The following is a 26,352-nucleotide window of genomic DNA, read 5'->3' as shown; positions in this document are numbered from 1 at the left end:
TCCCATAGCTAAGCACAAGGCACAGAATGGTGTGCAGAGAACTGACCTCCATTACCTAGATCAGGCACTGCGGGTGGGTGTGGGGAGTAGAAGCATTTGAACATGCAGACTGTATATGTGTGTAAATAGCAATGTCAGGAATTCCACTATTTATACATGTAGATGAATCAGGACACAGATTAAAGGAATATTTTTTGGGTAGACCAATATTATTTTCAATGGGAATACATATATACTTACAAAAATGTACACTGGCTTTTGTATCATCTGAGACATGAATAGGTTTTATAAAAGTGCTCCTTTCAGCCACGGCTTTAAGTGAAATATCAAAGGGATAATTCCACACCCCTTACTTTTAAATTTTTGCCTCAAAATTTAAAACACAAAGTTTGCAACTTTGCTGGTTAATTAGCACCACTTATATACATAGTTTATTTTAAAAATTGGGATATCATGTGTAATCACTAGCACTTAAAGAACTCTAACACTCAGCAACTTCTATGCATATCTGCATGTAATTTTATAAAATTGCTGCTACCAGGTATTTTATAAATGGTTTCCATGTTCAAAGCCTTTTGTAAGATACCAGAAAAATGTGAACACCGTGACTTGAATGTCCGATTCTCATGAAGAAACCATATGCAAACTAGGGATTACTATATATTGGTCAATTCCACTTTCTTCACATTTTCTTTTGCAAAGAAGACTGTGTGCAATTCATCTGCAGACAGTGGATCTAACAGAAAAACAAAACTGTTACATTTTTGTAATTTGCTTAAACAACTAAAATGTATTTTTTTAAATGGCAATAATTGTGTTTTACACTTCTGGAATAGAAAAGTTGTCTTACCTAATAATTTTCTTTCCTTTAGTCCTACTAGACCAGCCCATCCTAATGGTTATGGCCGTCTACCGGTGGATAGAGACAGAAAAGTAATATAGTTCCTGTGAATCACCCTTCAAGGGTATCATGCAGTGATGGATTATTCAGTATTTTGACTATCCAAGCAGTGGTGATCCTGACAATTGTCCGTCAATGTTGACTTGAGACTATAGTTCACTCAGCCAGTGACAATAAAGGAGGCATAGAGGCCACCAACATACAAGTATTTCACTGATTCAGGTGGTATGCGAGACAGAACATGCGAAGAAACTTGAGGAGACGAGGCATGAAACTCCTGTCAAAAGAAATACAGCATAACGAAAAAGAAAACCAACTAACCAAATAGGGTGGGGTTCTGGACTGGTCTGGTAGGACTAAAGGAAAGAAAATTATCAGGTAACACATTATTTTTCCTTCCTCAGCATTCATACCAGACCAGCCCAGACTACTGGGATGTAGCAAAGCAGTGCCCAAAAGGGTGAGACTAGAAATTTAAGACAAAAAAAAGTGCCCTATGATCCTTTCCCATCTAAGTGTCTATAGGAGAAATGGATACCAGAACTAGCATGACAAATTGGAGGCTGCAAACTGGAAAATACAATACAACCTTAAATGCAGAAGGAAGAAGCCATGCCAAGTTAAAAAAAAAAAAGGGGACATATGGACAGTGGAGTGGCCTAGTGGTTAGGGTGGTGGACTTTGGTCCTGGGGAACTGAGGAACTGAGTTCAATTCCCACTTCAGGCACAGGCAGCTCCTTGTGACTCTGGGCAAGTCACTTAACCCTCCATTGCCCCATGTAAGCCGCATTGAGCCTGACATGAGTGGGAAAGTGCGGGGTACAAATGTAACAAAATAAATAAATAAATATGGAAGCTAGATGGCGAGGTTCCAGAAATACTCAATGTTCCAAAGAACTGCAATCTGACACAGAAGTCCAAGGATGAATCAGCACATGAATCCTGTGCAATGAAGTCAAAAGGAATATATTTTTTCCTAACCAGAAAGGGGAGGGGAAGGAACTAGATAGGTTAGTGGATCTGGACAAATCTTCAGTTACTAACCACCATGGAAATAAAAAGCAACCTCTGTGTCTGATGCCCTCGAGCAACAGAGGTACGTATAGAATGTTAACAGAAGAAGACATGTAACCCAGCTAACTGGGTAAGTGAAAGAACACCGGAACAGGTAAATAACAAAGCATCTGTTTGTACGCTGCAAAACCTTCTGTGCTACCCTGGGCCCTCGCAGAAAAATTCTCACGCTGTCCACGTTATAAGCGGGTAGCGTACTCTCTGCATATCACAGAATACCTAAATTACCTTATCAGCATACTACTAGACGTACGCAGCGCTGTACACTTGAACATACATTTTAATACAATGTATGGCTGTGTCTTCCCGTGAGCTAACACCTGTGCACAAGTCCTCTCTGCATTCCTTGACATATACAACCAGAGTTCAACCCTCGTTAACCCTGCAGCTTAACCCGCGGTTGCTGTCTGCAGCAGCCTCTCTGTAAACGGGCACCATCACAACATCCTCTGGGGAAAGGGGGGGTAGCAGCGGAATTAGAGGATTTCCAATACTTCTGCCATGGGTTACTCATGTGTCTCTAAAGGAAATGGAATGGCTTTCTCCATCTCTCTGACAAACTCAGGGGGTCTTTTACTAAGGCGTGCTCACATTTTTGGCATGCGTGCTAAACGTTAGAAACGCCCATAGGAATGCATTGGTGCCTCTAACGTTTAGCGCATGCCCAATTTTAGTGCAGGCCAGAAACGTGCGCGTGCCTTAGTAAAAGACCACCTGAGTGAATTAAGTCTCCTCTGGGGAAGACTTACATCTCTTATATGGTAGGAAGGATCTGATAGAACACCACTACCTCCTATCCCATGATTCTCCAATTTCCTCTAGTCTTTCATGAGGTAATTTGTCAAATGCCTTTTGAAAATTCAGTGATGACACTTCCAAGAAAACCTCTGGTTCTTCCTCAGAGGGCCATGAATGCTCTGAATCAGACTTACAGAAGTACTCATTTGGAGACATTCAAGTCTCTACCTGTCTTGAACAATGGACCTCCTGGTCAGGCCTGGGCCAAGGACATCAAAGCACCAAGGACTAGAGTAATTATCACAAATCCCTGGATCCTGGATTCACCTGGTTGCTGACAAAACCTACAAGTAAAAAAAGTCTGTGAAAATAGACTATTGTATAAATGGCAAAAGCAAATGAACACAGCTACCAATTATGCTCTGAGCAGTACTTGGTTCCTAATTTATTATAATTCCTGCACTACTAATTATGTCTCAGGCAAACAAATCCAAAATACCTAATACTGTCTAAGTACAACTATAATGTATCAAATGGTCTGGCTCAGCAGTTTACAGACAATTAACTTAATTTGATCTCTGGGAGTTTACATAAGCAATTAATGGAAGCTCCAACTACAGGAGCAACTCTAGTCCTCCAACAGTGACTGGAATGCCTCTCCCAATCTGTTCTAGCCGACTTAGAAATAGTCAGCGAGAACAAGGAGAATTATAAAGATACAATGTAAAATGAAGACTAAGCCGCATTCTGGCTACCAAAGTTGGCAGCTCAAAATTAATATGCCCTTTAACGAATGTCCTGGGCAAAAGCCTGTATGAATTGGCAATGGCAGTATGCTAAACAATGCAAAATCAAGCAAAACAAAATACAAGTTATAGCAGAAGTGAGCCTGATGCAAAAAACCTAGTCTCTGTCTCTGGAAAACCATTAGTAAGATTCAGTATAAGTGCTGTTTGCATGAACTCTCTAAATAATCTAATAATCTGCCATCAAGTTGACACAACCAGACAGGCACTCTCCAAGTACGTATCCAAAATATAATTGTGTCAACGCAGAATAACAGAGTTCACTCAGAAATGCAATCTTTACTGATAACTCTGCATAGATAATGGTTTGGTCCAGGGACCAGTTTACAGCCAGTTTGATTTTGAACACAGCAGAGGAATAAACATGAAATGAAACCTATGATCTTTCACGCAGAAATAGGCTGAAAGGAAAACTGCTGTGGTGAGTCCATAATGCTATATAAGCATTAACATCCATCCTGGATTGGTTCAATTTGGTTCAGTGCTGCACATAAAATGGTAGTCCAGGCTGCATGCCCCACAGGACAACTGGTTGAAATGCAATAAAGCCAGCTGGCTAAACCTATCCAGTATGTAGGTGGACCAACTGCCACCATCAAGACCATCATCCCTGAAGTACCCGACCCTGTCAATTTGCCCCTTCACCCTAAGTTACCAGGCTTGCATCTGTTGCAGGATTCACCAGGAAGGTGTTTTCCAGGTCCACCACACAATGTAGACTGGCTGTGGAAAGCCACCAGGTTGGACTCCTGCTGGACATCCTAAAGAGGAGGAGCAAACTCATAGTTATGGGATTGCCAAGACCATTTTGAAATAAGAGACAACTGCAATGGCTCAAGTGAGCTCTCACCCAGGAGTACTACATCCAAAGCTGCTGTTATCACAAAACGTCTGAGCTACAAATAGATCCAGAGCTGAGGGAACAATTCAGGAAAGTAGCCTTTAAACTCTGCATCAAACTATACAAATTTTCTACTTCCCTGGTGTCGAAAAACACTCTCAGATACACCAGAAATTGGCAGGACCCTTATTTCCTCCTAAGAAAAAGTTATCATCTTGCCCAGAGACTTCACTAACGAGAAGATCATGGTGGTAGCAGATAGGGTATCCTGTTATGACTTGGTCCTGATCAACCAGTTGTCTAGATGAATAACCTCCTTCCAATGAAAGAGCTACTATTACTATGATTTTTTTTTTTTTTTAAATTTAAGATTACTTTGAGCTCACCTTTCTAGTACAGACTACAGTCCCACCTAAAAGCAGTGTGGATGCATCACATAAGATATACAAACAAACAAATAAATAAATAAAAGACAGCCTCGGCACTGTGACTAGGATGTACAGAAGAGCTGAGAACTACTGATGAAAACCCAGGATAGAGAACAAGAGTAACCTACTAAGAATAAGAAAGTAGAGAGCTCTTGGAGAAGAGTGTTTGTGAACTCCATCCAGAAATATGGCAGTAGCAGTGAGCTGTCACCTTGCATGAGGTCCAGAATGAGGCAAAAATATTGATCATTAACTCTCTCTGCCAGTGGAACAAGAACTATAGCCTCCAATTAGATCAAATGGCCCAGGAAAGACTTCACCACTGCCTTTCTTGCACCCAAGTGGACCCAATAAAAATCTCCAAAAGCAGCAAAGCAAACCTTAGGGCACAGTCTCATAATACAATGGCCAGGATGCTTAGTAATGCGTGGACAGACAGACAATAAATCCAATAAATGAAATAAAAGATAGGTCCACTACCAGTAAACTGCCATAGATGAATGCCTATTGGCCTTAGTGTGAACCTTCTCAACCACTTTCTGACCCTCCAAAAGGGATGACTACCCAAAAAAGGACATTGGGCCCAGTCTATACTTTGGAGGCTGATTGCCAAAAAAGGACCCAACTCTAGCCTCAATCTGCCACCCCCCCCCCCCCCCACTGGTGGTCTAGTGGCCTTGTGGGGACAGAAGTGATCACCTGTCCCTCCTGCCCATGCCAGCCCCGCAGTCAAAATGGCTGCTGAGAAGGCCACAGGAGGTTACAGCAACCATTTTGAGATTGGAGCCAGAATGGGCAGCAGTCATTTTTGACTATGGAACCTGCATGGGCGAGTGGGGTTTACTCCTGCCCTGACGAAGCCACTACACCATCAGGGTTCTAAGGTAAGCCCAGGGAGGGAGGAGGGGCAGAGTGAGGCAGAAGTGGGGCATATTAGTACTGGTTTTCAATTTTGGCTGAAATGGCGTGGCAAATTTTGGTCATGAATTTGGTTTGGTTGACCTCTACCATACTTCTTGGACCCTCAAAGCTTCCTTGGCAAATCTTGAATACAGCCAGAGTGTTCTCTGGTAGGCACTGGGACTGTGTGCCACGTCTTTTATTGTTTTGTTTTTAATATCTTCTCCAGATTATTCCTAAAAGGGCACTGTACATTAGCAAGGCCAGGAGGCAGTATCCACTGCCCAATGGCAATGTTTAAGGAGCCTCATATCACATGACTATGTTCCCCAATAAGGTCTGGATCAGTTCAAACAACTGGAACAGCAGCCCATTATCACATCATGAAGGTTCAAAAGCCACAAACCCTCAGATCTGTAGAACCCATCATCACAAAAGGGCTTGAGCCACATAACTGATGCAGAATGGAACAAACCTGCTTTTGTCAGTGGAAATTGGGCCCAATTAGGTTAGTCTCTCCCTGACAAATGATCAGATCCCAGCCTTTGGACAGGATACCTCTAGGCTCTGAGCCCTTCTAAGGGTCAATACTCAGGGTGCTGAACCCTTAATGTTCTTCCTGAGCTATTAACATATGGCAAAAGCTGCTTGCTCCACTATGGATCATCAGCCCCACTCTTGCTCTGCCATACTTTAAAGAGTGAAGATAATGGACTGGATGGTATGGAACCAGAAGTGAAGCCAAGTACGGTGCAGAACCAGTGTGAAGTGCTTTATATGGGAGCAACAAGTTACAAACTTTCACTCTGTCATCATCTTTTGCAAGGGAACATGACCTATTTTTCTGGACTCATCTGGCAGGAATATAAGGAATTCATTTCCACCTGATTTTTTTTTTTTGGCATATGTCCTCCTCACATGCCAAAAAAGAGCCACTGTCAAGTCACGGGGAAAGTTTTACTCCTTTGTTGGGAACTAATATTTGAGCACCAAAAATTTGACATTGGTAGACTTTTTTTTTTTTTTTTAAATTGTGTATTCAGGTAAGCACTCTATACCATGATACTCACATAGGCATTTAGTACATTTCACTTTTGGGCTTCCACTTTCCGTATTGCCTTATATACATCACCAATACTGCATAATGTAAAGTTAATAAATATACCTCAGAGTCAAGAACCCAGTTTTCTTTATGACCCAAAAACTAGTAGAGTACTGCACAATAAAGTAAAAATAACATCTAGAAATGAATACAGAAAAAACAAATTAATCTCACCTGACGGTGCACAATCTTTGCATGCTTGAGGATAGCAATGATATCTCCCACAATCGTAATCCCCAGCTCATTCATGATCTCCTTGTTTAGGTCCATCAGCATATTCTTCTGAATCCTCCAGTGCAAAAGTTATAAAAGGAAGATCTTAGTGATCTATTGCCAGGGCTTGAAACCCATGCTGTTTCATCCTTACTTGCATGCTAATCTTAAAGTTAAATCTTTGGGTCATACCAGTAATCTGATAATTGCCACTTGTTCCCATTTGTCCAGACACCACACACAAAAGTTTCTTACATCATATCATTCTTTCCGATTACCATTTTCCTCCCCATTCAATTTATCCCTCAAATAATTAGATTTCCCAAGTAATCATTAAAAAGTGAAACTGTGTCACATCTTGTGTCACAGCTATTAATTTTCTCTCTTTTACACAAAGATGCACAAAGGTCCCCATAAAGAATCCGTCTGTATTTCCACCTTGGTAAAAATCACCGATTTGGAAATACAGAGGGATTCCCAAAGTGAATCGCATGCAATGAGCTGCTCACTGCTTTTGCGAACAGGCTGATTTGCATGCTGTAGGGGAAAGCCAGTCTGTCAGCTGAAAAAGCGCAGAGCAGCCAATCATTAAGCATGGCTGCTCTACGAATGCCACAGACTGCTTTCATAAACACAGACAAGATGCATTATGAAAGCAGGTAGCTTTTTTGTTTGTTTTCCGCTCTTTCGCCCGGTGCCCCAATGCTGGTCTCTCCTGGATCCCTGGCCTCATTTGTCTTCTCGCTCCTTTGGGCAGGCCCAGCACTAGCAACAGACGGTCCCGCAGGTCTCAACAGACCCAGCCAGGCATTATTGACAGCTACAGACCTCCTGTTAAAAATTTTCCACGGTAAATCATTCATAAAAAAAAGCTGTGCATCGCTTTGCATGCACATTTGTATAGTAATTAGCTCATTATAACAACTTTGCATACAATTTTCATTAGCTGCTACAAAGACAGGAAAAGAGCTTGGAGAACACTTTTGTGCATGTCTCACTGTATTCCTTGCTCACTAAACCAGCTACAACCAGTGTAAAAACCACGTTGCTTGCTCATTAGATTTTGTGCATCTGGGCCTTAGTCGGGCTGTACCATCCTGAACAAGCAGGTGTTATCCGCTTTTATCAAAAGATGGAGGTAGAGAAAATTGATCTTTTCCAGTGAACTCACCAGTATAACCTGTTGGGACTCCCTGGAAAACTCCAGTATGCATCTACCAAAGCAGCAGAAGAAATTAGTTCTTACCTGATAATTTTCCTTCCATTAGTCCTTCCCACTATTCCAGAAACCTAAGGATAGTTGTGTCCTTTAACCAGCAGGTGGTGATAAAGAACTGTAAACTGAGCTGAGACATCTCTCTTGGCATCCAGTCCAGCTCCTCAGTATTTACATCAAGTAGGTTTGAAATCAGGAGATGACAAGATGTCAAGGCTGAACCCAGTCTCCACCCAAGGAGTTATAATTATCCCCAATGCAGTCGCCATCTTGGTACACACAAAACAATGTAATTGATAGGGTGACAAACTCCGCCCACTTCCTTCAGCCCACATAATGACCAGATAGGCTAATGCAATCTCCTGAGATCAAGCCTCCTTGATGCCCCTGTACAAGTCGTTGGTGAGGCCCACTTGGAAGTATTGAGTTGTGTTCAATTTTGGAGGCCTTATCTTGCTAAGGATGTAAGAGACTTGAAGCAGTTCAGAGAAAAGCGACAAAAACGTTAGTAGGTTTAAATAGCAAGATGTACGTGGAGAAACCTGCTGACCTAAACATGTATACACTAGAGGAAAAGAGAAACAGGGGTGATAGAAAGGGGGCAGACTCAGGAATAACATCAGGAAGTATTTTTTCACAGAGAGGGTGGTAGCTGCTTGGAATGCCCTCCTGCGGTAGGTGGTGGAGGTGAAAACTAACGGAATTCAAAAATGCGTGGGACAAACACAAAGGAATCCTGTTTAGAGGAATCAGATCCAAAGAAGAAGAAGAAATTGGTGAGTCATGGGATAGGAGGTAGTGTCTTATTGTGGATTAAAAACTGGTTAAAGGACAGAAAATAGAGTAGGGTTAAATGGTCAGTATTCTCAATGAAGAAGGGTAGATAGTAGTGCTCCCCAGGGGTCTGTGCTGGGACCGCTGCTTTTTAACATATTTATAAATGATCTAGAGATGGGAGTAACAAGTGAAGTAATTAAATTTGTTGACGACACACAGTTAGTCTAATTTGTTAAATAGCAAGAGGATTGTGAAAAATTACAAGAGGACCTTACGAGACTGGGAGACTGGGTGTCTAAATGGCAGATGACATTTAATGTGAGCAAGTGCAAAGTGATGCATGTGGGAAACAGGAACCCAAACTATAGCTACATAATGCAAGGGTCCACGTTAGAGGAGTCACTGACCAAGGGATCTCGGCGTCACTGTTGATGATACGTTGAAACCCTCTGCTCAGTGTGCTGCAGCAGCTAAGAAAGCAAATAGAATGTTAGGCATTATTAGGAAAGGAATGGAAAACAAAAGTGAGGACGTTATAATGCTGGGCTTGATGGACCCTTGGTCTGTCCCAGTGTGGCAATACTTATGTACTTATGAAGCTTAGGGGAGATCAGATAGGAAAGCCAATGTTGGGCTGACTTCTACGATCTGTGCCCTGATGGGAGGCTGAATTAGATTTGGATGGGCTGGAGCGGAGCTTTTCGATGTTGTTAACTTCAGAAATTTCAGAACAAGGCCAGTGCCGGGCAGTCTTCTACAGTGTATGCTCTAAAGATGGCAAGGATAAATTAAGAACAGGTATATAAACACCATATATAATGAGTTTATCTTATTGGGCAGACTGGATGGACCATACAGGTCTTTATCTGTCGACATCTGCTATGTTACTATGTATGTTACATAGACAAGCAGTAAGGAGAAACTCAGAACACAACAACCTTAAACAACTTGCTAACCTTACACTAAATCAGTCGAGCAAACATGTTGAACTCTCATCTCTGGACAACTTGTAGAGAACAAAAGATATCCAGGAAGCACCATGACAGTTTATTATTTGACCCATTACTTCACACCAACTAAACATCTCAGAAACCTCAGGCGGGCCTCTGAAACACTGGGAAGGAATAATAGAAAGAAAATGATTAGTTAAGACCTATTTTCTCCTAATGGTTAGTGCAGCAGGCTTTGATCCTGGCAAACTAGGTTCGATTCCTACTGCAGCTCTTTGTGACCTTGGGGCAAGTCACTTAACCCTCCATTGCCCCAGGTACAAAAAACTTAGACTGAGACCCCTAGGACAGAGAAAGTACCTGTATATAATGTGTACAGCGCTGTATACATCTAATAGTGCTACAGAAATGATTAGTAGTAGTAGTTACATAGCTTCTCACTATTCTAGAACCTGTGGGATGTTCAAAAGCAATCCCTAGAGTGTGTGGTATCCTGGTGCTGCTACCAAAACTGGCTTCTGAGCGAGCTACAATGTCCACCCTGTAGTGCTTGGCAAAGGTATGCAGCGCTGACCACATCACTGCCTTGCAAATATCCAAAGACGGTAAGGTAGTCTCCACCCAGGATGTTGCTGTATGCCTCAGAGAATGAGCTCAAGCAAAGCCCGAGGAGCCTGCTTCCCCACAAGAAAATCTACTTTACTCTGGAGCTCGTATACCGCACAAATCCCAATGAGACGTTTGAGGCGGTTTATAGTTTAGGATCAGAACATAGTTAAGGGATCAAGAAGCAGGGGAGGGAAGGGAAGAGGGGTATAATAAAAGGGAGCAGGTAGTAGAAGGATCCAAAGGATTAATGTTTATCAAATAGCAGGGTCTTTAGTTCTTGTGAAGCCATTGGTAATTCAGTTCTAGGCGGATTACTTCTCATAATGAGTTCCATTCGGCAATGGCACAAAAGGGAAACATATAATTGACCTGGCGAGTGTAAGTTATGGACTTGTTGATGGGTTGTCTCGAAGTCTAGTGGATTTATAACAATGAGAAAGTTGGGGGGGGGGGGGGTCACGTGAATCCGTTGGGCTGACTGGACGCTTGTCAGCTCTGCTCCTCCTCACTTGCACTATAATCCGCTTATTAAAGGACCCCCAGACCCCCCCCCCCCTCCTTTGGAGACAAAAACCAGGTCAGATTGTGGATTGGTACACCTGCGTTGGGCTGGGCAGGCTTTATAGTCTGTGAGTGCTGTTCACCGGGGCATGCCGGCGAAGACTCCCAGGCCCAGCAGAGACCACATATCGGTAGGGAGCCCTAAAATGGCGGCGCAGCAAAGCAGTGCCTCAGTGTTTACTTTACAAGAGGCGGCGATATGGGAGCTTACAAAGCAGCTCACCGCGGTGCTAGATGACCGTCTTTCCAAACTTCAAGCCTCAGTAGACGAAATAAAAGAAAACTGAGTGGCAGGCATCATGACTCCAGATGGCAGAGGAACGCATCGGCAGGCAGGAGGACCGGGCAGAGGAGATGGAAGGCCGATTGGCGGTGGCGCAGGCTAAGCAGCTTCTGCAATTAACAGACGATTTAGAGAACAGAAGCCAGCGAAACAACATTAGGATTATTGGCTTACCAGAGGCGGTGCAGGATAAGGAGTTACGGGAGTTTCTGCAGAGTTGGCTTCCCTCTCACCTGGATGTTGCCTTGCCGCATGGGTCACTGCAGGTGGAGCGGATTCATCGGGTGGGTATCGCCCAGGCTAGAGAGCAGCGCCCCAGACCACTGCTTGCACGTGTGCTCAACTACGCTGATAAGGAGCAGCTGATGCAGGAGTTTAGGGCTAAACGCCCTGTGGAGTACAAAGGGGCCCGGATCCTTCTGTTCCAAGACTATTCTGCATGTGTGTCCGAGCAGTGGAAACGGATGGGGCAGCTCTGCAGGACACTGTTTGCTAAGGGTATCCGGTTTGCCATGCTTTTCCCAGCAAAGGTCCAAGTGACTCATAATAATAAAAGTCTTTTTCACTGACCTATCGGACTTTAAAGTATATATGGATAAGCTGCGACTGATATAAAAGTGATTGTTGGTGACAGCAGAAGTGTGTCTTGTAGGTCACTTGTTGGGGAGGTGCCTGGGTGGGCCGGGGTCTGCCTGGGGGGGCCCTCCTTGGCTTGTATTGCAAAGGGAGTGGAAGTGTAAGCTACAGATGAGGATGATGGCCCTGCTGCCTCGTGAGGGGAGTGCAGCACAGAATCTAAGCTCTTCATGTGGTGCCCTCCCTTGCTAAGATTGCTAAGACTTATTTGTTCTGCTCTCATATTACAGTTACTAGTTCTGCTGAAACTGTTAGATTTGCTAGGGGGGGGGGGGAGTGTTTTGTAGGTGGGAGGGAGAAAGGGTGGTATGAATGGGTTGGAGTCAGGGAGTTAGGATGTTGGTTCTTGTGATATGGGTGTGTGATTGGTTGATGGAAGGAGGAGTATTTGTAAAAGGGGGCGGCACGTGGGGACGGATGGGGGGAGGGGGAGGATGTTGGTTCTTGTGATATGGGTGTGTGATTGGTTGATGGAAGGAGGAGTATTTGTAAAAGGGGGCGACACATGGGGACGGATGGGGGGAGGGGGAGTTAGGATATTGGTTCTTGTGATATGGGTGTGTGATTGGTTGATGGAAGGAGGAGCATTTGTAAAAGGGGTCGACATGTGGGGAGGGTAGGAGGGGGAGTAGGGGGGAGAGGGGGGGGGGGTTTGTCACAAATATGGGTCTCCACTCTATAACTAACATGACAGGAGTGCATCCGGGGGAACGTTGATTTCTGGGGGGATCTAGCTGGGAGTCTCCTTGGAAATTTCTACATTTTTGTATCTTTGATGCCGAGTCTGACAAGTATGGCTATGACTACGGCTAGATTGAGGGTTATCTCCCTTAATGTAGATGGGGTGCACGCCCCGATAAAAAGGACAAGGATATTACAATATCTAAAGAGAATGAAGGCGGACGTTGTGCTCCTGCAGTAAACACATTTGAACAACATAGAGCATGCTAAATTGTGAAGACTGGGTTGGGGAAATTTACTAAGCTTCCTTCAATGGCCGCCAAAGGGGAGTGTCTGTACTAATTTGAAAAGAATCGCTAGCATTTATACTGCATAGTCTCTATCAAGACCAGAGTGGCAGATATGTGGTTGTAGCTGGGATGTTGCAAGGGTCACGGGTGGCTTTATGCAGCTTGTATGCCCCCCAACATATACACTCATGGCTTCTCCACCCAGGTGCGGGCTCGGTTGGCCAGGTTGGACGACTATCCAACTATTATAGGGGGAGATTTTAATATTACCAGTGATCCCTCTATAGATTGTAAACCACCAAGGCAGCCACTTGGGGACCACACCCAAAAGGGAGTCAATTACATGATGGCAGAGCTTGCAGTATTGGATGTCTGGTGATTGCTGCATGCAGAAGAGGGATTTTACTTTTTTTTCGCACCCTCATGGAGTCCACGCCCACTTGGATTATATTCTGGTCTCCCGTGCTTTGCTGCGTTTCGTAGTGCAGGTAACCATTGGAGAGGCGGAGGTGTCTGATCATGGCCCGGTGTAGATAGATGTTAGCTGGGGGGAGGGCTCCCAGTCTCCACGGTGGCGTATGAATACAGCCCTCTATCAAAACGCGGAATTTAAGACATACTTGGCGAAGGTATGGTCAGAATATCTAGCTGAAAATAGAGTGGAGGATGTGGGACCCCGTGTTTTTTGGGAAGTGACTAAAGCAGTGATAAGGGGTAAGATTATTGCCTTCACCTCCACACTTTATAAGGAACGGGAGCAAGCACTGTTAGAGAGGGCAGTCAACCTGAGGGGAGCACGACTTCTTTTACTCTCGCAGCCCACGGAACAGCATCGATTGGCTTATAGAGTGCAAGAGGGGATTACAAAACTTTCTAGATGAACGGGCCCTATATAATGTCAAGCTGTACAAATACAGATTACACAGGTGGGGGAACAAAACAGGGAAGCCGCGTTCGGTTAAAGTTATATTGCTAAGATCAAGGACTCAGGGGGGACTTATCACACTCAGCCTGACATTCAGAAGGAATTTTCCCGTTTCTATATGTCTCTCTATATGACAAAGGTTGCTCCCTGGGCACACTGCAAGAGGATTTTTTCTGCAATTTACAGTTGCCCTGTCTCATGGAAGAGCAATCGGGGGTGCTCAACGTGCCTAGCCCATGTCAGGAGGGCTATTAAAAGGCTCAAATTAGCGAAGGCCCCTGACCCAGATGGACTAGGCACAGAATTTTACAAAATCCTACAGGATCAGCTCATTTCGCCTTTTATTTGTATATGTGAGGACATAAGAGAGTCTCAGGTGATGGGCCTGACCCTTAACCATGTTTATATCACCATACTGCCAAAGCCGGAGAAGGATCTCGAGTTGGTGGGCTCCTACCATCCCATCTCACTAATAAACCAAGATTTAAAGATTTTGGCTGGAGTGTTGGCGACGCGGCTGGGGGGGGGGGGGGGGGGGTTCTCCCTCAATTCGTACATCATGATCAAGTGGGATTTGTGCCGGGCAGATTTGCGTAAGCCAATATACTGAAAGTTTGAAGGGTGCTGCGGGAGGGGGCGAAGAGTACGGGGGACATGATTTTGGCCAGCTTGGACACAGAAAAGGCGTTTGATAAAATCTTGTGGGAATACCTGTTTTGGATCTTGGAGCGGTTTGGTATTTCAGAAGCTTTTTTTTTTTATAGAGTGGGTGCTATATAATAATCCCACAGCTCAAATTCTTATCAATGATGGTATTACTGACCCGTTTTCGCTGGGCCGTGGTACACGACAGGGCTGCCCACTCTCACCTCTGTTATTTGTGATATCTTTGGAACCTCTAGCAGCTGATTCATCAGGAAGAGGGTTTAGAGGGCACACGGGTGGGAGATTGTGAATAACGTGTGAATTTATTCGCTGATATGTTACTACTCCTAAATAATGCTTCGGTTACGCTGCCTCGTCATGAAAATTATAAGAGCATTCTGAGAAGTTGCGGGATTATGAATACATTTTGAGAAATCGGAGGCCTTGCCTATAAGCAACCCTTGTAGCAGCACTGCTATTGCTAATTTTCCTCTGGTGTGGGCCCGTACCGGGATCAAGTATCTGGGGGTCTGAGTGCTGATTATGAATGGATTTATAGGAAGAATGTCATAGAGAAGCTTGAGCACGTACGCTGCATGTTGGTGCAGTGGAAAGACTTTCCAGTGAATTTCCTGGGTAGGGTGGCCTTGGTAAAAATGGTACTTCTTCCAAAGTTGTTATACCCCTTGCAAATGGTACCCATATGGGTTCGGCAGAAGGAAGAAAAACTGTATTGCAGCATTATTAGCTCATTTATATGGCACTCGCATTACCGTATTGCTTTTGCTAAATTGACCCAGGACAGAGCCAAAGGGGGTGTACGTCTTCCAGACCTTAGGCTCTATAATGTGACCTCGCTGCTGAGGTGGGTGCATGAGATACACACATTGGCTGCTCGATACGCCTTGCTGGGCTTTTGGCAAAGTTGGTGCGCTCCTTTTGATACATTTTATGTATTGCAGGGTGGGGGACAACGGAGGGGAGTTTCAGCGGGGAGGAATAAGTTCGTAATGGCTCTGAGTAAGGCTTGGAAATGGTGTAGGATCACAGTAGGGGGCGCGGGGAAGGGCTATCCGTTCTTATCTTTGTTAAACAATCCGGATTTTCCAGCGGGTATGGGGCAGGGCAGGGCAATTTTCATCGTTGGGCTAGGGGAGGTTGTCAATATTTAGGGCACCTGCTGGAATTGGGAGTCGAGTTTGCCATCTTTTGATCAGGTCAAGTGGGCGTGGAACCTCTCCAATTCCCAATTTTTTCAATTTCTGCAAGTTAGAGATTATTACAATTCAGTGGTACACTTAGTGGGATCTTGGGTGGCTTTTACTAAACTTGACTGCTGGCCTGCTTCATCCAATAGTCTTTCTCAGTGGGGGATCATAGGACAGCAACGTATTTGGAGGGACTGGCAGCGTGTTGGAGCCTGGACCTGGGTGAGAATTTCTCAGGACTTGTTAAAAAGAGCATTTGAGATAACACCTAGGATTACATTGAATGCTGCACTTCAGATCATACAATATAACATCTGGCATAGAGTGTATATCACCAGACAGAAGGGGAAAATGTTATGCTTATGGGATGATGACTTGTGTACTAAATGCCATGCAGCTGTGGGCAGCATCATCCACTCATTTTTATTTTTTTTTTAATTTTTTATTTATGAAATTTTATTTATACATCCAAAGCAAGCTTTGACAAGAAATATCAGTAATTAACATAAGAAATAAACACATAGGGGAAAAAAGTCCCCAAATGATTATAATTTTAACATTCAATTAGTCCTCAATTAGGGAGGAGACTGAAATATTTAAACCTTACGAAAGGGTAAGTTTTTACAAGGCAACTAAATTATCAGAAAAAGAAGGCCTCTAGTATGTTACATCTTTCAATTACAAGTCCAAAACATAGAATCTTTTATGGTAGTTTAGGAATTCTTGCATTTAGAAAAGAACATAATTGTAAAGGTTCAAAGAAATGGTATGACTTAGTCTCATAAAACACAACACATTTACAAGGAAAACGGAGTTAAAATTTAGCTCCCAGTTGAATCGTTTCTTGTCTCATTAACAAAAATTTCTTTAGTCTTTCCTGTGTAGTTCTCGATACGTCCGGAAGATTTGAATTCTCTCTCCCATAAAATTAACCAAGGAAATCTGTCTTAAATATAGTCTTAGCAAAGGTTCTTTGTCCATAAGAAACACAAATGATACCAATAATGTTGACCAAAATTCAGCTTGTTCTTGTGATTGTTCAAGCAATGCTGATACATCCAAAGATTTAGAAGCTTGATTTGTCTGTAGTAAGCTTTGCTTTTTTAAATCTCTAACGGGCAGGAAATAAATTTTCTGAACTGGGGGGAGTTTATCTTCTGAATACTTAAATACTTCTTTCAGAAATTTGTAAAACAAATCTCTTATTGAGGTATATTTAAGGAAAGGAAAATTTAAAAGTCTCAGATTTAAATTCCTACTCCCATTTTCTAGGTTTTCTATCTTTCTGTGCATCAAGACTGCATTTTTAAACTCTTGGGCTTTCATTTGAGATATTGAAGATTCACACTGTTATAAATTTTTCCCTTGGGTTGCTAATACAGTTTGAAGAGATTCAATTTTTAAAGAGTTTGCATTAGAGTTCGTTATGAAATTAAGGCATACCTTGTGCAGAGATTCCATCGCACCCCATAAGGATTCTAATGTTACTTTCGGTGGTTTCTCCAGAGGTAGCAGTGGCGCCACTAAATAAGCTTGCTTAACAGCGTCTTGCCAAACAGGAGAAATCTGCTCTGCAGTTATCTCTTCACCTCCGCCTCCGCTATCTTTGGGAGTAGATGCCAGATTCGGGTCTTCGCGGGAAGTTCCCACTGAGGGCAGCGCCATATCTCTGGGGAAATTCTCCCCCTCCAACTCCGCAGCCGCAAGGTCCGGTCGCGGGGCGGGACTTCCTCCCGGAGCGCTTCCTGCCTCACGATTCTGGCGCGGACTACGAGGGCTTAGCGAAAGTTCGCTATCCAAGCCCGGACTCCTCTCCGTCACAGGCAGCGGAACGCCTGTCAATGTAACCTGGACTGCGAAATTGGTTATTGGAGGTTGCCTACGGTTCAGGTCTGTGGAGGTTAGGGAGATACCACCTCGCACTTTCTCCTTCCGTTTAGGCATAATAATAGTGGAAAAAAAGAGACACAGGAAAAAATTCTCCCCAGCACCGATTTCAGTGTCTTACCAGGACGCCATCTTGAATCAGTCTCCCCATCCACTCATTTTTAGAGTGCCCGTTGCTTGCGCAGGTGTGGCAGGGGTCCTTGGCGGTCACTGAGGGAACCCTGCGGCGTCTGTTTGAATGGTCCTATAGCACTATCTTATTGTGTGATGACAGGCAGTTGCAGGACGAGGGACTTAACGAAACACAATGCAGATTTATCCTAACAACTATCTTGTTAGTCAAAAAATGTATTTTGCAGCAGTGGGTGGATCCTGCTCCCCCTTCATTATCCAGATGGCATTCCCTAATGAAGGAAATGGAGCAATGGATTTCGCAGCAATATTCGCTTTAGACGTCTGGCAGACATAAGACCTATCGGGAGCTATGGAGAAGGTACTCTAGCTTGAGAATTAAGGAAGATGATGCAGACTCTTTCGCATCAAGGGGTGGAAACCTAGGGGCTGAGTGAGGGGGGGGGGGGTTACAAGGGAGGGGAGAAAAAAAGGATGAAAATGTCATTGGGGGGTGGAACATGGGTTACCTGTTTAGGAGTTTAATAATTCTCGCTGTATAAATGAAGGATGGGGGTGCTGTACAGGTGCCTGCTTTATGTCTTTATTGTTACGGCTTGGTTCCCATCACTGTTCTTATGATTGGTGGATTGTTATTGCTTTTGTATTTGTTCCTCCCTACCATTGACTCAAAGATATTAAAAAACAAAACAAAACAAAACAAAACAATGAGAAAAAGTTTAGTCAGTGGTTCGGGGGACAGCCAGTGTAGAACCTGAAATCTGATGCAGATGGTTTTGAAGATGATAGGGCCTGGACATGTAGTCGGTGTAGATCTTTTAGGTGTCTGGAGATGCTGTCAAATTTCTTTAGATGGTAGATCAGTCTTGAAGCTGTGTTTTGTACAAGTTGTAATTTGTTGAGTAGCAAATAAGCTGACATTATAGTCTCCTTCATCCATCTAGCAATTATGGGCTTGGAAGTCATGAGGCCAAGCCTCTGGTTACCAAAAGGCACTAACAGTCTGCCAATTTGCAAAATTCATTTGTGAATTCCAGATATCTAATGAGGCGGCACATCAAGAAGCGTCCAGGAAGAATAATAAGCCTCTTCATCTTCTCTGCAAAAGGACGGAAGCTCCACAGATTGGTTGAGAAGAAATGCTGATGATTCTTTGGGAAAAAAGGAAGGAACTGTACACAGGGAGACCCCACCTCCAAAAAGCAGAGAAAGGGATGACAACTGATCGCCTGAAGTTCTGAAACCCTATGTGCCGACGCCAACAGCCACCAAGAATGCTGTCTTTAGCACAAGATCTTTCAAGGCAGCCTTCCAGAGTGGCTCAAAAGGAGGCTTCTGAAGAGCACGAAGGAATAAGTTAAGGGGAGGCCGCAAGCGGTCCACTCCCTGCAAGAATCAAACTATATCCAGGTGAGCTGCAAGACATGTCTTCTTTAGTTAGCCCCTGAAACAGGCCAAAGCTGCAAACTGAACTTTCAGAGAACCCAACACCAATCCTTTCTGAAAACATACTAGGATGTGCATGATCTGAGCAGAAAAGGGAGAAAATCTGCACTCAGAACCCCAGCCCTTGAATGTCCTCCACACTCTCGTATATGCTATGATGTAGAACATTTCCAAGCCTGAAGCAAGGTAGCAGCGACCAAATAACCTTTTTGTCTTAACTGAGCTCTTTCAATGGCCAAGCAGTAAAACCAAAGGTGCATTATGATCCTCCATGAGCACTGGACCTTGCTTCAACAGGCCGTGTACCTGTGGAAGACAGAAAGGATCCCCACCAGCAGCTGAATACCACCGCCTCCGCAGCCAATCTGGGGCTATGAGAATTATTCAAGCCCGGTGCAATGCAATCCTTTTCAACATGTGGCCTACCATGGGCCAAGGAGGGAAGACATGGGAAAATTAGGTTCTTACCTTGGTAATTTTCTTTCCTTTAGTCATAGCAGATGAAGCCATTACGTATGGGTTGTGTCCATCAACCAGCAGGGGGAGATAGAGAGCACTCAATTTTTTCACAGTGCCACATGGTCAGCTAGCTCCACTGCCTCTTCAGTATTTGAAGCTTCCAAAGCAGTATAACAAACCGCAATGGGAATAACATGAACTTTCCTCACAGCGAACAATGGCCCCATAACAAGGGCATGACCTCGAGGGAATGAACACATCCTCCTGGAGGGAATAAACTCGTCCTCCTCTTTGTATTTATGGAGGGAATACACACATCCTCCTGGAGGGAATGAACTCATCCTCCTATAAGTGAACAAGAATCCTGAAGAGTGTTTTCCAACTTTCTCCCAAGGAAGGATTAGAACTTCAGGAAACAAGAACAGAACCTGAAACAGATTCACATCATACAATCATACAGGGAGGGCTCATGGCTTCATCTGCTATGACTATAGGAAAGAAAATTACCAAGGTAAGAACCTAATTTTCCCTTCCTTGTCATCAAGCAGATGAAGCCATTACGTATGGGATGTATCAAAGCAATCCCTATATAGGGTGGGAACAAGTCACACCACGCGCTAGCACTTGTGCTCCAAAATGCGCATCAATCCTAGCAGCCACATCCAGCCTGTAATGTCGGGCAAATGAGAGCTTCGGAGCCCATGTTGCTGCACTGCAAATCTCATGGAGAGAGTGCTCCAGTTTCAGCCCAAGAGGAAGAAATCGCTCTTGTAGAATGTGCCTTAAAGGCTACAGGCGGAGGCCGGCCGGCAAGCAGATAAGCTGAAAAGATAGCTTCTTTGAGCCAGCGGGCAATAGTGGCTTTAGACGCTGGAGACCCTCTGCGAGAACCTGATAGTAAAACAAATGATCAGAGGTCCTGAAAGAATTAGTAACTCGCAGATACTGCAACAGAGTCCTGCGCACATCCAACAGGTGCAACTGCCCAAAGGATTCTGGAAACTCCTCCTTAACAAAAGAGGGTAGAAAAATAGGCTGGTTTAGGTGAAACGCTGAAACCACCTTAGGCATGAAGGAAGGCAAGGTACGAACCGTGACCCCGGACTCTGAAAATTGCAGAAATGGGTCTCGACAGGACTGCGCCTGGAGTTCTGACACCCGTCTCACCGAAGTAATGGCCACCAGAAAAATGGCCTTTAGTGTCAAATCTTTCTCTGAAGCTCGCCGTAGCGGCTCAAAAGGAGAACCCTACAGAGCCTTCAAAACTAGCCCCAGGTTCCAAGCTGGACAAGGTGCCCGCACGGGAGGATGGAGCCAAAGCACCCCTCTAAGAAACCGTGTCACATCTGGATGAGCAGCTAAAGACACACCTGCAACCTTACCATGAAGGGAGGCCAATGCTGCCACTTGCACCCGCAGGGAATTATAGGCCAAGCCTTTTTGTACACCATCCTGCAAAAAGTCCAGAATCAGCGAGACAGGAGCCCGCATGGGTGTGATCGCTTTTGAAACACACCAAGCCTCAAACTGGCGCCAGATCCTGGCATAAGCCACGGAAGTGGACCGCTTGCGGGCCTGCAGGAGAGTGGAAATAACATTATTGGAATAGCCTTTGCCTCTCAATTGCGCCCTCTCAATAGCCATGCCGTAAGACCAAAACGGCAGGCGTCCTCCATGGCCACCGGTCCCTGCGACAACAGGTTCGGTACCAGAGGTAAAGGAAGGGGAGCCTCCACTAGCATCTGTCAGAGGTCCGCATACCAAGGCCCCCTGGGCCAATCCGGGGCGATGAGAACCACTTCTCCTGGGTGAAGCCGAATCCGCAGGCGCACACGCCCTATCAAGGGCCAAGGAAGGAACACATACCTGAGGCCCAGAGGCCAGGGTTGAGCCAAGGCATCCAACCCGGCTGAGCGAGGATTTCTCCGTCTGCTGAAAAGCACGGGACTTTGGCAGTTGAGCTTGTTGCCATAAGATCCATTACGGGCTTGCCCCATTTTGGCACATATCTGCAGGAATACTTTGTCTGCCAGTTCCCATTCCGCTGGATCGATTTGATGCCTGCTTAGATAATCGGCTTGCACGTTGCTCTGACCTGCAATGTGAGCTGCCGACAGAAACTGTAGATGCAGCTCGGCCCAGTGGCAAATCTGTTCGGCCTGCGCGGCCAGCGCTCTGCTCTGAGTGCTGCCTTGTCGGTTTTATGTAGGCCACTGTTGTCGTGTTGTCCGACATCACTCTGACAGCCAATCCTTCCAGGGTCACTTGAAAGGCCAGAAGCGCCTGAAACACCGCTTTCAACTCTAGGCGATTGATGGACCACTCTGACTCGGGTGTCCAAAGACCCTGGGCATGCTTCCCCTTGCAATGTGCGCCCCAGCCTTTCAGGCTGGCATCTGTCACCACTAGGCACCAATCGGGGAGCGCTAGCGGCATTCCTCGCCGCAGCATGCTGTCTGAGAGCCACCACTCCATGTTGAGTCGGGCCGCAGGGAACCAAGAGAGTCTGCATTGATAATCCTGAGATACTGGAGACCATCACCGAAGCAGGGAATACTGTAGAGGTCTCAGGTGCGCTCTCGCCCAGGCCACCAAATCCAAGGTGGCCGCCATCGATCCCAACAGCTGGACAATGTCCCAAGCTCGCGGGCGGGGCATCCTCAGGAGCAGAAGGACCCGATTCTGAAGCTTGCACCACCTTTGCTCGGGTAGGAATACAAATCCCGAGTCTGTGTTGAACCGTGCCCCCAAATATTCTAGAGCTTGCGAGGGGATCAGGTGACTTTTGGCTACATTGACGACCCAGCCCAGAGATTGCAGTACTGAGACCACTCTGGCTGTAGCTTGATGGCTCTCTGTTGCGGATTCCGCTCTGATGAGCCAGTCGTCTAGGTACGGGTGAACCCGGATACCTTCTCGCCTGAGAAAAGCAGCTACTACCACCATTACCTTGGAAAAGGTTCGGGGAGCTGTGGCGAGGCCAAAAGGCAAGACCCGAAACTGGAAATGTTTTCCCATCACTGCAGAAACTTCTGGTGCGGGGGCCAAATTGGAATGTGCAAGTAAGCTTCTTTCAGGTCCAGAGACGTGAGAAACTCTCCTGGCTGTACCGCCGCACTGACGGAGCACAGGGTTTCCATGTGAAAATGCCGCACTCTTAGGGACTTGTTTAATTCTTTTAAGTCCAGAATAGGGCGAAAAGACCCACCTTTTCGCGGCACCACAAAGTAAATGGAGTAGCGGCCGCAGCCGAAATCGGCGGGAGGCACCGGGGGAAACCGCCCCAATGTGAATCAAGCCTTGTAAGGTCTCCTCTACCACCGCCCGTTTGGCGGCAGAACCGCATCGAGACTCCACAAACACATCTCTTATCGGGGCATCGAATTCTATTCGGTATCCTTCTCTGATCAGGTCCAAGACCCACTGATCTGAGGTAATCTTGGCCCACTCCTCGAAAAAGAGGGAAAGACGTCCTCCTATAACAGGAATCGAGGAGGGGGCCGGCGCACCCTCATTGAGAGGGTCGCCCTTGAACAGGTCTTGAGCCTGCTGCTGCGGAACGTTTGTCCGAGCGAAAGGAGTTCCTCTGCTGAAAACCGGCCACGAGAAATGGACCCAGCAGAATGCCCCGGGCGGTACCTTCTAGCTTCACGGAAGCGAGGTCTATAAGAGGAGTGAACCGCCTGACCCTTGGAGGGAGGCCGCGGCCTATCCTCGGGTAAGCGCTGGGTTTAGCATCTCCCGGGCCTTTCACAATTTTCTCCAACTCCTCACCCAGCAGGAGAAGGCCTTGAAAGGGCAACTTCACCAACCTTTGCTTAGAGGACATGTCCGCCGCCCAATGCCATAGCCACAGAAGACGGCGAGCCGCCACTGCTACAGCCATCTGTTTAGCCGAAGCTCTGACAATATCATAAAGGGCGTCAGCCAAAAAGGACAAGGCCGACTCCATTCGCGGAGCCACTTCAGACAGACAAGGGCTCCGCTCCATCACCGGGCTGTTCCACTGCCTGTTGCAACCATGCCAGGCAGGCTCCAGCAGCATAACAACTGCATGCAGACGCCCGAATAGTAAGACCAGCAATTTCAAAGGACCGTTTAAGTGCTGATTCCAGTCTACGGTCTTGCATGTCCTTCAGGGTAACACCTCCTTCAACCGGGAGGGTAGTTCTCTTTGTCACAGCTGTGACTAGGGCATCCACCTTAGGAATTGCAAAGCGAGCCAAGTGCTCCTCACTCAGAGGGAATAATTGCCCCATAGCCCTGGAAACTTTCAAAGGTCCTTCGGGGTCAGCCCATTGAGCTGAAATAAGCTCTTGGATGGAGTCATGCAAAGGAAAGGCTCAAGCAGGCTTTTTGGTACTTGCCATCCTCGGATTTCCAGAGGAGGCCACGCCACTCCCAGGATCTTCAATAGAGAGGACCTGTAAGACAATCTGAAATAAGCGCTGGCAGCTCCTCGCGGTGGAAAATCCTCACCACGGACGGATCATCTGGATCCAGTGGCCCTTCTGCACCTTCCTCTGTTTCCTCTGGCCACGAGGGCCTGCCAGACCCCTCAGAGTCACCACATCCCGACCACAGGGGGGGGGGGGGGGGGGGGGGGGGGAAGGGGGTGCGCCACTCTCTGAAGGGAATTTACCCTTCTGCGCTTCTCTTGCGGCCAGCTATCAGGGAAAAACACCTCAGAGGGCAATCCCAGGCTTGCATCCACCGGAGGGGCAGTTAGGGGGGCTGTGGAAAACCCCTGTGGCTGAGCTCTTTTAAGCATATATGCATTATGAAGCAATACAAAGTCAGGGGAGAAAAACTCGCCCTGGGCACCCGGTTCCAGTCTGGGGCTAGTAGCTCTTTGGCCAGCCTCAATTCGAGGGCCTCCTCTGGTCTCCAGACCCTCCGCCTCAGCGGGGGTCGCGCCATGTGGTACTTTCAAAATGGCACCCGCTGCCAGCTCCACCGAGCGGGAAGAATCATCGCTCGCCATGCTCGGGCCGGCTCTTATGCCTGAACAGCACGTTTTACAGAGCCCCGCTGCTGATCTGCGCTTGCCACACTTGGATCAGCGCTTAACACTCTCTGCATCGCCGAAAAATGGCGTAAATTTCAAAATGGCGGCTTCGCGCCAAAAATGTCCCGATCGTGGGCCCTCCCCGGAGGAGTCAGAAAACACTCTTACCTCACTGGACCAAGTATACAAGCTCCGGTCACGCTGTAGAAACTGAAGAAAACCTTGTTTTTTTTTTTTTTTTAACGCTGTGAGGAAAGTAGAGAAAACAGCAAAAGAGGCAATCAAATCAACTCCGGAGGTACAGAACAGTGGGAAAGGCAGGGAAAGGCGAACCAATGTGCCTGCATCCACCAAGTATAGAGTGAGAAAGAGCAGGGAAAAGTGAAACTAATGTGCTCACATCCACTGGGGGTTGGGTAAGGCAGGGAAAGGGCTAACCTATGTGCCTTTAAAGTGAAGCTGCTATAGCCTCTAACACCCCGGCTAACAACTGGCAAGCCAGGAGCCACCCCCAGGCAGCTTTTTTTAAGGAGCTTGATCAAGCTGCAACCATCCTGCTTGGGGAAATAAAGAATACTGAAGAGGCAGTGGAGCTAGCTGACCATGTGGCACTGTGAAAAAATTGAGTGCTCTCTATCTCCCCCTGCTGGTTGATGGACACAACCCATATGTAATGGCTTCATCTGCTTGATGACAAGGAAACAGTAGATGTGTCTCCGGCCAGGGCTGCAGTAAGGCATTGTTCCTCATCTAGCCCAAATCTTTCCAACAGCTGAAGAACTTGGGCACTTCCTTTTCGTCACTGTCAAGTCCAGAAGCAGAGAACTCCATCGGTCCACTATCAGCTGAAAACCCTGGCTGGATAGTTTCCATTTTCCCCCGAGTCCAAGGAGTGCCTGCTCAGAAAATGCACCTCCACATTCAAAGACATTTTTCTCTGCCCAACTTGGAGAAGGTATGGAGTGCTGTTGCAGCACACAAAAACAAAAATGCTTGTGATGCTCCACAATGGGAATATGGAGATATAACTCCATGAGGTCAAAGGAGGTCAGACAAACCGAGGCAATTATGAAGCAAAGAGTCTCCACCTGAAAATGCTGAACGCAAACAAATGTTCACCCCTTTGAAATCCAAACTGGGTCAAAAGGACCCTCCTTTCTTTGGGACCACAAATGGAATACCGCCCTGAGCCCTGCTCTAGAGTGGAGACCAACTCCACTGCCCCCAACTTCAGAAGATATTGCAAGGTAATCACAATGGCCTGCTACTTTACCTCCAAACCACAGGGAGATATCATGAAGGCATCAGGAATGGGGCACGTTAAATCCAGGACATAACCTCTCGACCACCTCCAGAACCCACTGATCCAAGGCACACTCGTGGCAGGAGATTCAACCTGACCCCTACCAGGCCACTAAAGTCCCTGGAGCACCCTCAATGGGTTGGCTTGGGGTCCCCTGCCCTAACCCGAATCCCCTGATCGTTTGGGTCTCTTAAAGGAACCCAGCTTGAAAGTTCTACTGGCTCCTGAAGTATGGTTGCCACTGCTGCAGGGCTGATGACTTCCTGAAAACTGAAAACAGTGAAAAGGGTAAACCGGGTGCGCAGGGGAGTAGGGAGAGCTGCCAGTGGTCT

At 46.1% G+C, this 26,352-nt stretch overlaps 1 protein-coding gene across 1 annotated transcript in view; it reads right to left on the bottom strand.

Moving 5' to 3' along the window:
- The window catches only part of C11H19orf47 (chromosome 11 C19orf47 homolog), an 88,265-nt gene that overhangs the window by 24,683 nt on the left and 37,230 nt on the right, over positions 1-26,352 (bottom strand). Inside the window, exon 5 of the mRNA XM_030220152.1 lies at positions 6,966-7,080. Within this exon, the coding sequence (XP_030076012.1) occupies positions 6,966-7,080 (115 nt within the window). The remainder of the gene's footprint in view (positions 1-6,965; positions 7,081-26,352) is intronic.

This window comes from Microcaecilia unicolor, chromosome 11, assembly GCF_901765095.1.
Source record: "Microcaecilia unicolor chromosome 11, aMicUni1.1, whole genome shotgun sequence".
NCBI classification, from domain to species: Eukaryota; Metazoa; Chordata; class Amphibia; order Gymnophiona; family Siphonopidae; genus Microcaecilia; species Microcaecilia unicolor.
Note: the sequence above shows the minus strand (reverse complement) of the source record. Positions and strands in the feature narration are given on the sequence as shown.